Raw genomic sequence first — 13,208 nt, 5'->3', positions numbered from 1 at the left:
GCAAAGCGAGAAATCGTAAACCGAGAAACCAAAACCGTCATACACAATAATCAATCAATCAATAAGCAAACCAAAGACAATCCAAAAATATGAGCAGAGCTCCCGAAGACTCTTGCTGTCCGGCTTTTCACTCCGGGAACAGGAAGTGAGCAGGCGGTCCGATGTCTCGTGGGCGGCATCCTGGTCGAGGGGGCGGAGCGAACAACAGCGGGGCGTAACACCCTCCCCCACAAGTGTGAACCTCATAGGTTCCACAATCATAGATAATTATAAACAGGTAATTACAAACAGTATATTACTTCTAAACTCATCCCCGCAACAACTATACAAAAACAGTCACGTACTGTACGTGAGAGGGCGTCAGCCACCAGTGGCCTGTACTAAGAAGCGGGGTAACTGGCTTATCGGGGTAACTTTGCGAGTAACTTGATGACGTGTGGTGTAACTTCGCGATTAACCCGTACTACGAAAGGTGGGTAGGTTTTAGTCGAGACATGTTGCTATGGCAATTTACCCTAAGTCTCAAAACTGCTCCGAGCAGTTTTTGTTCTTGTTTAAGTCGAGGTTTCTGCGTAAGCCAGCCCTATATGAGCACCGCCCCTCCCACTACAATTTCTCCGAAAACAATGCCGGCGTACCTGGATGATCCGTACCACATTGGCGCGCGAATCGTGAGGGGCTCTCTCTGTTAATATGTATGAAATGGAGCAATGGCATATAATATGCATTCAATGTATTCATTAATAACTGTTACAGAGAAAGTTATTCTGAAAACCCAAGGGGTGTGCATTGTTCCCTGTTGTCCACTGATCAAAGCACACTTCACTAGATGTGCCTGTCTTATCTAGTTTTAAAGTTATTAACCCATTCATGTATTGTTGACTGCACAGTATACGGATACAAAAATTAATTAAAATTTGCATGTAAAGCAATCTGGGAAACAAAGGGGTGTGCAACAGTCGCCATGAGCCCAAAATACTAAACCACCATATATCATTACAGCTGAAAGGACCTATATTATATTAGCGATTAACATGATTTGGCACAAATCACAAAATGTTTTGAAGCAGAAAAATAATCGGTGTGCATCGATGTCTGTGTACTGGACATCACAATTCTGTCATTAAAAACGGCCACCTTACTTAATTCCGTAAAGATATTAAAGCCAGAAAACTGAATATCGAATATGAGGCTAACTTAACCGCGGTGACAGGTTCCAAGTCGTTTTCTCACTACACACATGCTTCTTTTTTTCGTTTTGTCCTGTTGTAAATCATTTAATTGTTTGTTAAACAGTGGCTCACCTTCTATTAAGTGTCATATTAACAGACACCTTTTATTATTAGCTGTAAAACATAGAAACACGCTATTAGTGGAGGCTAGACACAACAAATCTTTCATAATGAGTAGAAATATAAATACATAGCCCTACCACTTGACATGATGTTTCTATATTTCATCTTGACTTGCTGCGACGAACGCTTTCCACTACTATTGCATTTGAAATCGGATCAGTTATTGTTAACATTAGGTTTCATTATGAGTAACATATAGTAATGGAACTTCAGGGAGCATTATATTACTTAGCAGCATATAATAGGTGACTTCTGAATTGTGTCGCATCTGTTAGCCTCTGTACGTATTTATTAACAGTATTTCAATTCTTTTCAGAAAACACTATAATACATTCTCTAATACTCGGTCGTGGGATATTTTAGACCACGTTTTATGACCGTGAAAATGTACGTATGCATTTTCTTCGTCGTCAATACGTTGCCAACAAGCCTGCCTGCTTTTGTTACCTGCAGTGGTATTGGACTTTCTTTAAAGGGTTGATTTAAACTCCTCATAACGCTGCATAATTAGCATGCAGTCTTCCTCCGTGAAACATATGGAGATCGCGCTATGAGTCAAACGGTGCCTTGCCTTGCCGAATGTGCTCCATATATGTGAACGCGCACAAACTCCAATGCAGTTAACACCGATTTAACAAATCAACTTCTTAACTGGCTTCGTAGTACTGATTAGCCCCGATTGATTCAACCTGATTTTGTTAACCTCGCGTTCGCAAATTACCTCGGGGTTAAGTCTGATTTGGTTAAACCCCCTTCGTAGTACAGGCCACAGGTTACTGGCACCTTTCTTATGGACGATCTGTAAGTTGAAAGCCTGTATAATGAGGGACCAGCGCATGAGTCGTTGGTTGGAATTACACATCTTATTCAGAAACACAAGGGGGTTGTGATCAGTAAAAACGACCACTGGCTGGGTACTATCACCAACGTACACCTCGAAATGCTGTAAGGCGAGTAATAGCGCGAGGGCTTCTTTTTCTATCGTGCTGTATGCCAACTGATGCTTAATAAATTTCTTTGACCAATAGGAGATAGGATGATCTAAACCTGCAGCGTCCACTTGAAGAAGGACAGCGCCGGTGTTATGTCGAAAAAAATACTACCTATCGAGACGTGCTATCGAGCCTTTCTGCGCATGTGCAGTTACACCGTCTTGGGATTAGGGTTAGGTTTTAGGGGTTAGGGTTAAGGTAAGGGTTTTAGGGGTTTTGGGGGGTTAGGGTTAGGGCTATCGATTAGCACTACGGTAGCATTTTTCGACAAGGCAGCACATATTGACAAAACACCAGCTCCGGTACCACTAGCATCTACCTCCAACTTGAAGGGTTTTCCAAAATCAGGGGCAGCTAACACAGGGGAACTAGTAAGTAGAGATTTCACCGAGTCAAAAGCAAATTGACACTCAGCAGACCAAACAACTTGGGCATCTTTACGGAGTAAGCTGGTTAGGGGTAATACAACATCCGAAAAATTTCGGCAGAAACAGCGGTAATAACCCGCCATCCCCAAGAAGCGTCGAAGGTCTTTCTTAGTTTTTGGAATGGGGAACGACGTAATAGCTTGGACTTTTGCGTCCACAGGCTTGACTGTTCCGTGCCCCACCAGTTTACCGAAGTAAGTGACAGTGCCCTGTCCGAACTCACATTTTTCCAAGTTCAGCACTAACGAAGCCCCTTTTAACCTAGTAAAAACTTGTTCTAACGACGTCATATGTTGTTCCCACGAGTCGGAATAGACAACCACATCGTCTAAGTAGGCTTCACAGTTCCTAAAATCTCCTAGTATTATATTCATAAGTCGCTGAAATGTGGCTGGGGCATTACGTAATCCGAAGGACATGACCGTATATTGTAGGAAGGTGTCTGGGGTAGCGAAAGCGGAGATCTCCGAAGCACGAGGGGTTAACGGTACCTGCCAATATCCTTTCAGGAGGTCGAGCTTGGTTACGAACCGAGCGGAGCCAATGTGGTCCACACAATCTTCCATTCTAGGAAGCGGAAAGGCGTCGGGTTTGGTTACCGCGTTTACTTTCCTATAGTCGGTGCAGAAACGAGACCATCGGGTTTTGGGACAAGCAAACAGGGTGAACTCCAGGGACTGGAACTGGGAACGGCGAGACCCGTTTCCAGCAGGTAATCAGTCTCCCTCTTTAGTAGCTCTCGCTTATGAGGACTAACGCGATAGGGGTGCTGTTTAATGGGGATATGATCTCCAACATCAATGTCATGCTCCAAAACAGGGGTCTGCGAAGGGGTGTCGGAGAATAGAGACGGAAACTTACGCACTAGGGCCTGGATATCCGATTGGGCGGCTCTGGGTAAGTGAGCAAGCCTTTTCTCGAGGGTTTTAAGGGCTTCTGAATTTGGTAGGCGAGCGCATGGCAGACAATTTCTCCCGAGGTGCAGATCATCGAGTTCAGGCGAGTACTCGCGCACTGGCATAGTAACCACAGCAGAGGGGAGCAAAACAGAAGCGGACAAAGGAGCGGGGTCAGCACGATCAACGTAAGGTTTTAGCATGTTTACGTGACACAGATGAGTTTTCCGCTTTTGGTTTGGGGTTTCGATGATGTAATTGGTGGGACTTACTTTTTTCTGTATTCTATAGGGACCTGAAAACCGTGCTTGAAGAGATGAGCCAGGCAGGGGTAAAAGGACCAACACACAATCTCCCTCCTGGAAAGTTCGTTCTCTGGCTTTCTTATCAAAACGAGCTTTCATCACCTCCTGTGACGAACTTAACGAGCGCTTGGCCAAGTCCCTGGCTGCACCAAGGCGCTCACGCAGAGACTTAAAGCTCAACACATTCCTAGTCTGAGGAGGTGGACTCGGGGACAACCACTGCTCCTGCAGTATCTTTAAAGGGCTGCGCACCGTATGCCCAAAAACAAGTTCAGCTGGGCTGAACCCAGTGGATTCCTGCACTGTATCCCGAATTGCAAAAAGAAGCAAAGGTACCCCCTCATCCCAATCTTTTCCTGCCTCTAAACAGTAAGTTCACAACATCGTTTTAAACGACTGATGAAAACGCTCAAGGGCACCCTGGGACTCCGGGTGATAAGCCCTGGAGACCCGATGTCGAATATTCAATTCATGTAAAACTTGCGAAAATAACCGGGAAGTGAAGTTTGACCCTTGGTCGGACTGTATATACCTCGGTAAACCAAATGTGGTACAGAATTTTATTAGAGCTTTCACCACCCCTTTGGTTTTTAAGCTCCGCATAGGTATCGCTTCGGGATAACGGGTGGTAGCGCACATTAACGTAAAGAGGTAACTATTTTCGTAACAAGTTTTAGGCAATGGACCTACACAATCAATAAAGACGTGTTCAAACGGTTCCCCAATCGCTGGGACTGGGCGCAGGGGAGCGGGGGGGAATCGTTTGATTGGGCTTCCCAATTAACTGGCAAGTGTGGCACGAACGACAATACTTCTTTACATCCGAATTTATCCCTGGCCAATAAAAACATTTCAGTCTGCGAGCGAGCGTCTTCCTAACCCCTAAGTGACCTGAGCACGGGTGGTCATGAGCTAAGGCTAATACCTGGTTTCTAAGGGAACATGGAACAACCACCTGAAACACCATAGCCCATTCCATTTGAGACTGAGGAGGTGTCCACTTCCTCATTAATACATCCTGATCGACAATGTACGCCACTGGGTGGTCTGCTAAGTCTGCCTTCTCTACGGCCGAATCAAAGCACTCCTTCAGGGATGGGTCAGCTCCCTGAGCGGAGATTAACTCTCCCCGCGTACACATGCTATCAGTGGCTTGGTGTAAAACTGGTTCTTCCAGCACAGGTTCTATGTTAGGGCACGGGGGCAAAATGGAGACCACCGGATCACCCATGAAGGTGTCAGCCAGGTCAATCTCTGCTAATTTTCGAGCCTGAGAACGAGTAAGGACACAGGTGGGAAATACAGCAGGGTAGTCACATTGCAAATAGTCAGAGCAGTAACTTGGTTCTGACGCAACCTCAGGTAATGGAACTACCTTCCCTCCCGCAATATCATTTCCCAAAATGAAAGTTATCCCCGAAACAGGGAGACGAGTTCGAATAGCCACTTTAACAAACCCCGAGAAATCTTCTGTTTTTAAATAAACCTGGTGAAGAGGCACTCTCACAGTTCCCAGTTCAATACCCTGTACAAGAACATCATAACCAGTATAGGTCGAGTTGGTAAAGGGTAACACATTGTCAAGCATAAAGGACTGAGCAGCTCCAGTGTCACGCAAAATGGTTACGGGGCACTTTACATCAGAATCATCGAGCGAAACAACACCAGTAAACACAAATGGTTGGAAGGCGGGTTCGATGGAGTGGGTTGGCGGCGAGACTTCAATAACACAATTGGCAACATGCACCTTCTTAACAGCCAAATGAGCATTCTTGTGCCGAAGTGCAGGGAAAACAGAAATGAGATGACCAACTTCATGACAATAGAAACATTCCCTTGTTTCTACCGGTGGGGTTGTAGCAGCCTTCTCAGGAGGCGGCACCGATCTGGGATGGAGCTTACGAGGCAAAGGAGTAGGGACAAACACGGTTCATTGGCAAGGGTAGCGGCTTCCGCAAGAGACGTCACCTTCTGTTCATTGAGATATATCAGAACACGATCAAGTACACAGTTTTTAAACTCCTCTAACAAAAGCAGCTCTTTAAACTGATCAAAGTCAGTCACACCACTAGCGGTACATCATTTATCAAAGAGGAGGGACTTCTCCCGAGCGAATTCCACGTGGGTTTGCTGGGCGGATTTACAAAGTTTTCGGAAGTTTTGCCGGTAAGCTTCGGGCACTAATTCATAAGCCCTCAAGACAGTAGCCTTCACAACATCATAATCAAGGCTCTGTTCCAAACCAAGAGCTGAACAAACCTCTTGAGCTTTCCCCACGAGTTTACACTGAAGCGACCAAAGGTGCCTGGGCCAATTCAGAGTGGTCGCGATGCGCTCAAAGATGGGGAAATAGGCATCTACTTCATTCTCCCTAAATATGGGCACGAGTCCAATATGGCGACTCACATCGAAGCCAATGTTCTCCCTCTCAGGGGATCGAGTTAGAACCAGCGGAGACGGAGTACAAGGACGCACGTTCTCGTCCGGCGAGCCTACACCGGCATGAGCGGTGGAGGGACGAGCTTGCCTTTCGTGGTGGAGGAACAGGCTGTGGCTGGCCTATCCTCGCCCTTTTTACGGCAGCGTCCTGCTCTGCTTCCATCTCCAAAGCCCTAATTCGTAGGAGTTGGGCCTGGCAGTCCTGCCTCTTAATCTCCAGTTCGAGTTCCCTAAGCTAAATTGTAAGGAGGATGTCCTCCTTAGGCGAGCCGGGATCCCTGGGATCCATGCGAGGCCGAGACCCCGGGCCTCCGGCTTCCGCCGTCGTAGGCGACCGGGCTGGGCAAGGTGCAACACCCGAGAGATCACCAGGCTCTGGCAGGATTCCCTGCATGACTAACTCGTCCTACAGGACCTACTTAATCTCCCACTTTGAGGCACCGACAGGGATCACCACATTAAAGAATCCCGCAATGGCTACCAGGTCTGACTTCCTGCAAGCGTCGAATTGCTCCAGTGTGGGGTTCAAAGTAAACTCAAGTAGGTCGAACGTAGCCATACCAATCCCGATTACACCGATCCCCACCACAGGTAATCCGACAAACAAAGCCGAAAAAGACACAGGGACTGAATGACACAGACAACACAGAGGGACGACGCAAAAAGTTACACTTAATAGTGAAATCCCAGACAATGGGATCCCGGACGAGCCCCCAATTTCTGTTACGAACCCCAGTCTAGGGTTGGGGCGTAACAGAGTGGAAGGGAAAGGGGAATGGGAATAAGGGAAACACAGGGTGTGGTGCACAAGGGAACACACATGGACAAAGGGGTATATTTTTATATTTTTTCCTTATTTTATTTACACGCGACAGACACAGAACAACAAACCTGGTGCAAGAGCTTCAGGAGTGATTATGGCCAAAACAATAAACAAAACCCCGACTACCGAACGAAACCCAAATCTAACTGAACTAGTAAAAACCAAAGAACACAGTAACGACAAGTCCTACACCTTACTCCCTAACCAAATCACAGTGTACACAGAGTCTTTCAAACAAGACGGCAATCACTCCCTATGCACCAGACACACATACAGCACATACACAGAGCAAAGCGTCAGAGTCCGAGGGGCGTGCGAAGTTGTAAACAAAAACCGGGCGAAAAATCGAAAACCAGAAAGCAAACAAAACCAGGGCAGAAGTACAGAGAAAGGGCAAAGCGAGAAATCGTAAACCGAGAAACCAAAACCGTCATACACAATAATCAATCAATCAAACAATAAGCAAACCAAAGACAATCCAAAAATATGAGCAGAGCTCCCGAAGAATCTTGCTGTCCGGCTTTTCACTCCGGGAACAGGAAGTGAGCAGGCGGTCCGATGTCTCGTGGGCGGCGTCCTGGTCGAGGGGGCGGAGCGAACAACAGCGGGGCGTAACAGCTGGCTCAGATAACACCTTAGTCTGGGGCGGGTAACACAGGCAGCACAGGGCATTTGACTGCAGAAGACTCAGTACAGGATTTTATATAAACTCCTCCACAGCAAATAGTTCTGGAGGAGGTGAACAATAGTCAGGCTCAGGCATGGGCGTGTGGGGAGCTGGGGGTGTCTGTTCAGCAGCTCCTTTTGCTTGAACTATTTACAGTGTGTCCATCTAAAAGTACAGAGTGCGCCTTTAATGTATGTGTCAAAGGCTTTCAGCACCTGCCCCTCAAAACGCCTCTGCACGGTACCAGTCACACCGTCAATGAGTGGCAACTGTATGCGATGCTATCTGCCTTTTCCCAGTCTATAAGGTGGTCGCTTCAGGCCACGTCTTCAACATGACAGCAGAGACACAGGGTAATTTGAAGCGCTTTGAGACAATGCAATCTTGTGAAGATGCTCTATATAAATAAAACTAAAATTTAATTGAAATGTCTGTGTGTCAGAACGACTTAAGACACATGTGCACCTGGGCCTTAAACGTAGAGCGAGGGCAGTGTGTCTGTGTGACTTGGGCCTTGGCAGTAGGGAAAAGATGTGTTTGTGTCTCACAAGATGGTTAAACTGCTCGAAAGCTCATGACATACACAATAAGGAGGTATGACCATGGTGAACATTCTACAGATACGTGTATGTTCTTTAACTCTGCATCGTTCCCTCCTATAATGGACACAGTTCTCACCTCAAACATCTTGCTACAGTGAGTAAGTAATGTTTACACCTGCAGTTATCATCTAATTTAGTTACTATCAAACACTGCTGTAATGTTTACCAAAAACACTGAAATAAAGAGCGTTTACTCAAGGGAGCAGCCTGTTGACTGAGTGGTTAATTAACACTATTGGGGAAAGCTAAGGCTGCATTGGTCATAGGCTACGAAGTATCTGTTGGATGATTAGGGTATATTAGAGAGCCTTCTCTACTGCCCAGTCAGTCTGCTGCAGGACTTCACACAGAGGTATGGTTCACAAGGTCTTACTCTTGTATTCCTATCAGCTGCTGTACTAAAATGTTGTATCTGTTGAGTCCTATCTTGTTGGAGTTTAAATTAGAAAATTTATAGATAATACAAATATACAGGATACAGTATACAGTACTGTGCAAAAGTCTTAGCCAGTCAATGAAAATGTTTCTAGCTGTTTATCTATGTATTAAGTGCACATTTTCTCAGTGAAAAAAAAATCTATAATTTAACTTTGGAATATATGGAAATGAACAATAACAGAACTTCTTATTTTCTCCAAAAAAGTTACAGATACAGTATCTTGCTGGATGACTGGAAGAACATGTCTTTGGTGCCCAAACCTCTCCTTAAGGGCACCTCAACCATTCCATGTATTTGTTAAATTTCACCAATAGCTCAGTTAATTAACTTAATCAGTTAAATAATTTGATGAAGTCTTGATTAGCCAAACATAGTACTAGGGTGACTTTTCTCTTAAAGGTTAAGCTAACGCACTTTGACAGACGTAACATAGTTTCACGCCAAAGTGCCAGACCTGTAGTCAGAAATAAATTTCTTGGGGTGTCCAGAGCCCGACTGATAGGTCCCTCTCTGTAGATTTTGCAGACTGGTGGGGGGGTCCACTTCGGTTGATTTCCACAGGGGTTCAATATATCTGCCTACATGCTTGATAAATAATGAAAAATCTCTGGGGGAGGGGCAGCTCAAACCGGTTATTTTACTATGTGTCTATATGCCTGCATTGCTGGCCCCGATTAACCACGTGGGCATTTCAGGACATGGCAGCGGGCACCATGTTCTCGGGGGGCACCAAGCAGGACACCCCCTCGTAATCCCCCCGCTCCCATTCACCAATGTCCTTTAGCAAGTTCATGTGAATTAACGTCTATTATATTTGATATGATTGTTCGGGGGCGGCACGGTGAAGCAGGGTTAGCTGTTTCCTCTGGGATCTGAGTCTCTCAGAGACGTTTGCATGTTCTCCCCGTGTCGCCGTGGGTTTTCCTCTGGGTTTTCCAGTTTGCTCCCACAGTCCAAAACCATGCTAAGGTAAAATTAAGTTACCCAGTTGTGTGTGTGTGTGTGTGTGCGTGCGTGCGTGCGTGTGTTTTAATGTGTGTGTGTGTGTGTGCCCTGCGATGGATTGGTGCTCCGTCCTGTGTTATTCCCTGCCTTGCACCAGTAGTTTCTGGTATAGGCTCAGACCCCCATGACCCTGCACAGGACAAGCAGGTATAGAAAATGGATGGAAGTTTATTGTTCTTTGACACCCACTCAAAAGCCTATGTATCATTTTCCCTGTGTTACATGCATTCTGTGAGCCACCAATCAGCTCCGTTTCTTTCTGACGTGATGTCATGTCTGCTGTTGCTCAGGGGCACTTAATACCTTTAATCCAGCCCTCCTGCAAAGAGACGATCATGTAACCATAATTTTCTTTCACTGCCTAAGATTTTTGCACAGTGCTGTATGTATGTACACACAGAAATTGAGGGTATTTAAGAAAAACAAATATTCAAAACTCCTAATCTGACTAAAATTTAGAAAGATTTAAAACTTGATACCCCTGTGTATTGCGGCACATTATCATAATATTATGCTGTGTTAAGACTGATGTAATATGACAGATATGATAAGTTTCAAGTGCATGAAGTCTCCGGTGGTTTTGGTATTTAGTGAATGATTTCGGGCAAAATCATTCATTCCTTCAAAATCAGACACACAAGAATATGTTTATGTGTATATATGTAATGAGAGATGTTGACATTGCAAATGATTAGTTATCATAGTACGTCTGAGAATTTTTTTAAAAAAAAAGATGCGTTGTATAGGTGTATAAAAATCTACATACATAAAAAAGTTCATTTTAAATGCACGACTGATGTGGATGTGCAGGTTAAAATCTCTCTCTTTTCCCCATGCAGGTTGCAAAGGTTGTTTTTTTATCCTTTGGAATACAAAACGATGAAAACTAACCATTCTGAGACTGAAAGTGTACACTACTGCTTCGAGTCCTCAAACACTTCCTGCCTAAAGCTTGTCTATCCAACCACAATACGAGCCTCTTTGTATGTTCTATTAGGGGCCACCATACTCCTCACTGTGCTGGGAAATCTCCTCGTCATTGTTACTATATCCCACTGCAAACAGCTGCACACTCCCACCAATTACCTCATCCTCTCCCTGGCTGTGAGCGACTTCCTCCTGGGGGCAGTGGTCATGCCGCCTAGTTTGATACGCTCCCTGGAAACCTGCTGGTATTTGGGTGACTGGTTCTGTAAGATCCACATCAGTATAGACATTTCACTCACCGCAACATCCATATTTATGCTTTATTTGATTTCTATTGAGCGATACGTTGCTGTTTCTCGGCCTCTGCTGTACCACACTTTGATCACAACTCATGTTGCAAAGTGCATGATCCTGAGCTGCTGGGTTCTTTCTGCCCTCATCGGCTTTGGGATGGAGCTAAACAGCATGACAATTCAGGATGTTTACCTCACACAAATAAACTGTGAGGGAAGGTGTGCTATGTTAGTAGACAAGCTGTCAAGCATATTATCTTCAGTTTTTGTTTTCTTCATCCCAGGGTTATTTATGATTGGCCTCTACCTGAAAATCCTAGTTATTGCACATAAACAAGCCCGTTCTCTTCAAGTTACAATTCTTACTGTTGAGAACCGGGAAAAGTCTAGAATCATTCTGTCTAAGATGGAGCAAAAATCCACCAGGACACTGGGCATAGTTACTGCTGTGTTCCTGTCCTGCTGGTCGCCCTGTTTTATATACATAATCATAGATCCAGTCACTGATTTATCCACACAGTACTTGTATGACATTTGTATTTGGATTTACTATTTAAATTCAGGAATGAATCCCATAATTTATTCATTCTTATTTAAATGGTTTCGGGAGTCACTGACAAAAGCTTTTAGTAAAATATTTAACAATTTTGATTAATTTTATTATTGAGGATCCAGGTGAAATACTGGTCAATCTATAGTGTGACTGAAGTTTCTGTCATTTTCTCTCATTTCCCACATCGATGTTACTGCACGTCTGATACTGACTCCTGTATCTGGTAATGATCTATACTGGCTATCTGCCTTTAACGTCGGGGCACAGATGGAGTGGTTTATAATAATTGTTGTGTATTGCAAATGAAACACTGCTATATAACTTGTATATAATATATTCTATACGTGGCTCCTGATTCAAACTGATTTTCACCATTTTTCTCTCCTGTTTAATTTGGATCTTCATAATTGTCAGTAAGAAAATGCAGAACGGTGAATGAATGAGGAATCTTACGTTCAGTTCCATTCTCATAATTTACATCAGAATAGTTGCCCCAAAGCACCCACAGATATGATAGGTACATCCCTTCATGACATTATAAATCGGAGTGAAAAATTGTTAACAGAGGAGAGGAAACAAAAACTCATTTGATATTTACTGGATAAAAACCTGTGAGGGACCAAGGCCAGCTGGCTGCTTATGTACTGATGCTTGTACCTGCAGAGCAGAGCAAGCAGCCTTGTTTGAAAGCTGCAGTAAAAACAGGAGGACAGAGTGGTGAACCCTTACACTGACAGACTGTTACAGTCACTACAAGCTGTACAAGGACCTGACCAATCAGAGTTTAGGAAACGGAGACACTGGGCATAATAAAGCCAGTTTAGATCAGGTGGGTATTAGTACTGGTACCACCATTCAGCACAAGCACCAACCCGTGATGACTTACCTATATCCTTAGGATGTCCAGGACAAATCTAAGAGAGGGGTTTGGAAGAACTCCAAGAAGAGGTAGAAACAAGTACAGAATTGTATGGTGCAGGAGAGTTTGACAGGTATTGTTATACCCAAAGAAATGTTCACCTAGGAGCACCTGGAATAGCCCTCATATCAGCCATGTAGGCCAGAAGCGACTGCAGCCACATACCAACCTATCCATCATTCCCTGAAGCTTTCTACTTTAGACCAAGTGTGGCCTTTCTAGACACAGACAAGAAGGACAGACCCAAGACTGGACTAATACCCACATTAAGAGATGCACACGTACTCAGACAAAATGCTGACCAGATGCTACAGCAGACAACTGACTGTGTAGAGTTGACCATATTCCACACATATACTTTGTCTGGATGTCCTGGATGACGTCACACTTATGTTTAATCAATATCTCTTAAACTGTTGTATATATTACTTAGGCAGACATACTGAGTGTAAGTAAATTCTGTGATGTCCAGAAATAAACTGCCGTAAGCTGGTGTTGGAGAAAACTGTTGTTCTCCTTACTGATTTACAGATTTACATAGCCACTCAGCCTGTGCATCTTATGT

General features: G+C 44.5%; 1 protein-coding gene across 1 annotated transcript; it reads left to right on the top strand.

Annotated features, from left to right (window-relative positions):
- Positions 1–10,830: 10,830 nt before the first annotated feature.
- LOC140581213 (trace amine-associated receptor 4-like) lies at positions 10,831–11,826 on the top strand. Its single transcript, XM_072703091.1, has one exon. It carries the CDS (start codon positions 10,831–10,833, stop codon positions 11,824–11,826), a length of 996 nt encoding a protein of 331 aa, XP_072559192.1.
- Positions 11,827–13,208: the final 1,382 nt, after the last annotated feature.

The sequence above is a fragment of the Paramormyrops kingsleyae genome, chromosome 19, assembly GCF_048594095.1.
Source record: "Paramormyrops kingsleyae isolate MSU_618 chromosome 19, PKINGS_0.4, whole genome shotgun sequence".
Taxonomy (NCBI): domain Eukaryota; kingdom Metazoa; phylum Chordata; class Actinopteri; order Osteoglossiformes; family Mormyridae; genus Paramormyrops; species Paramormyrops kingsleyae.
This window is presented reverse-complemented; position numbering and strand designations above follow the sequence as displayed.

Coding starts and splice junctions, on each gene's coding strand:
- LOC140581213 (XM_072703091.1), top strand. CDS start 10,831: ATGAAAACTAACCATTCTGAGACTGAAAGTGTACACTACTGCTTCGAG.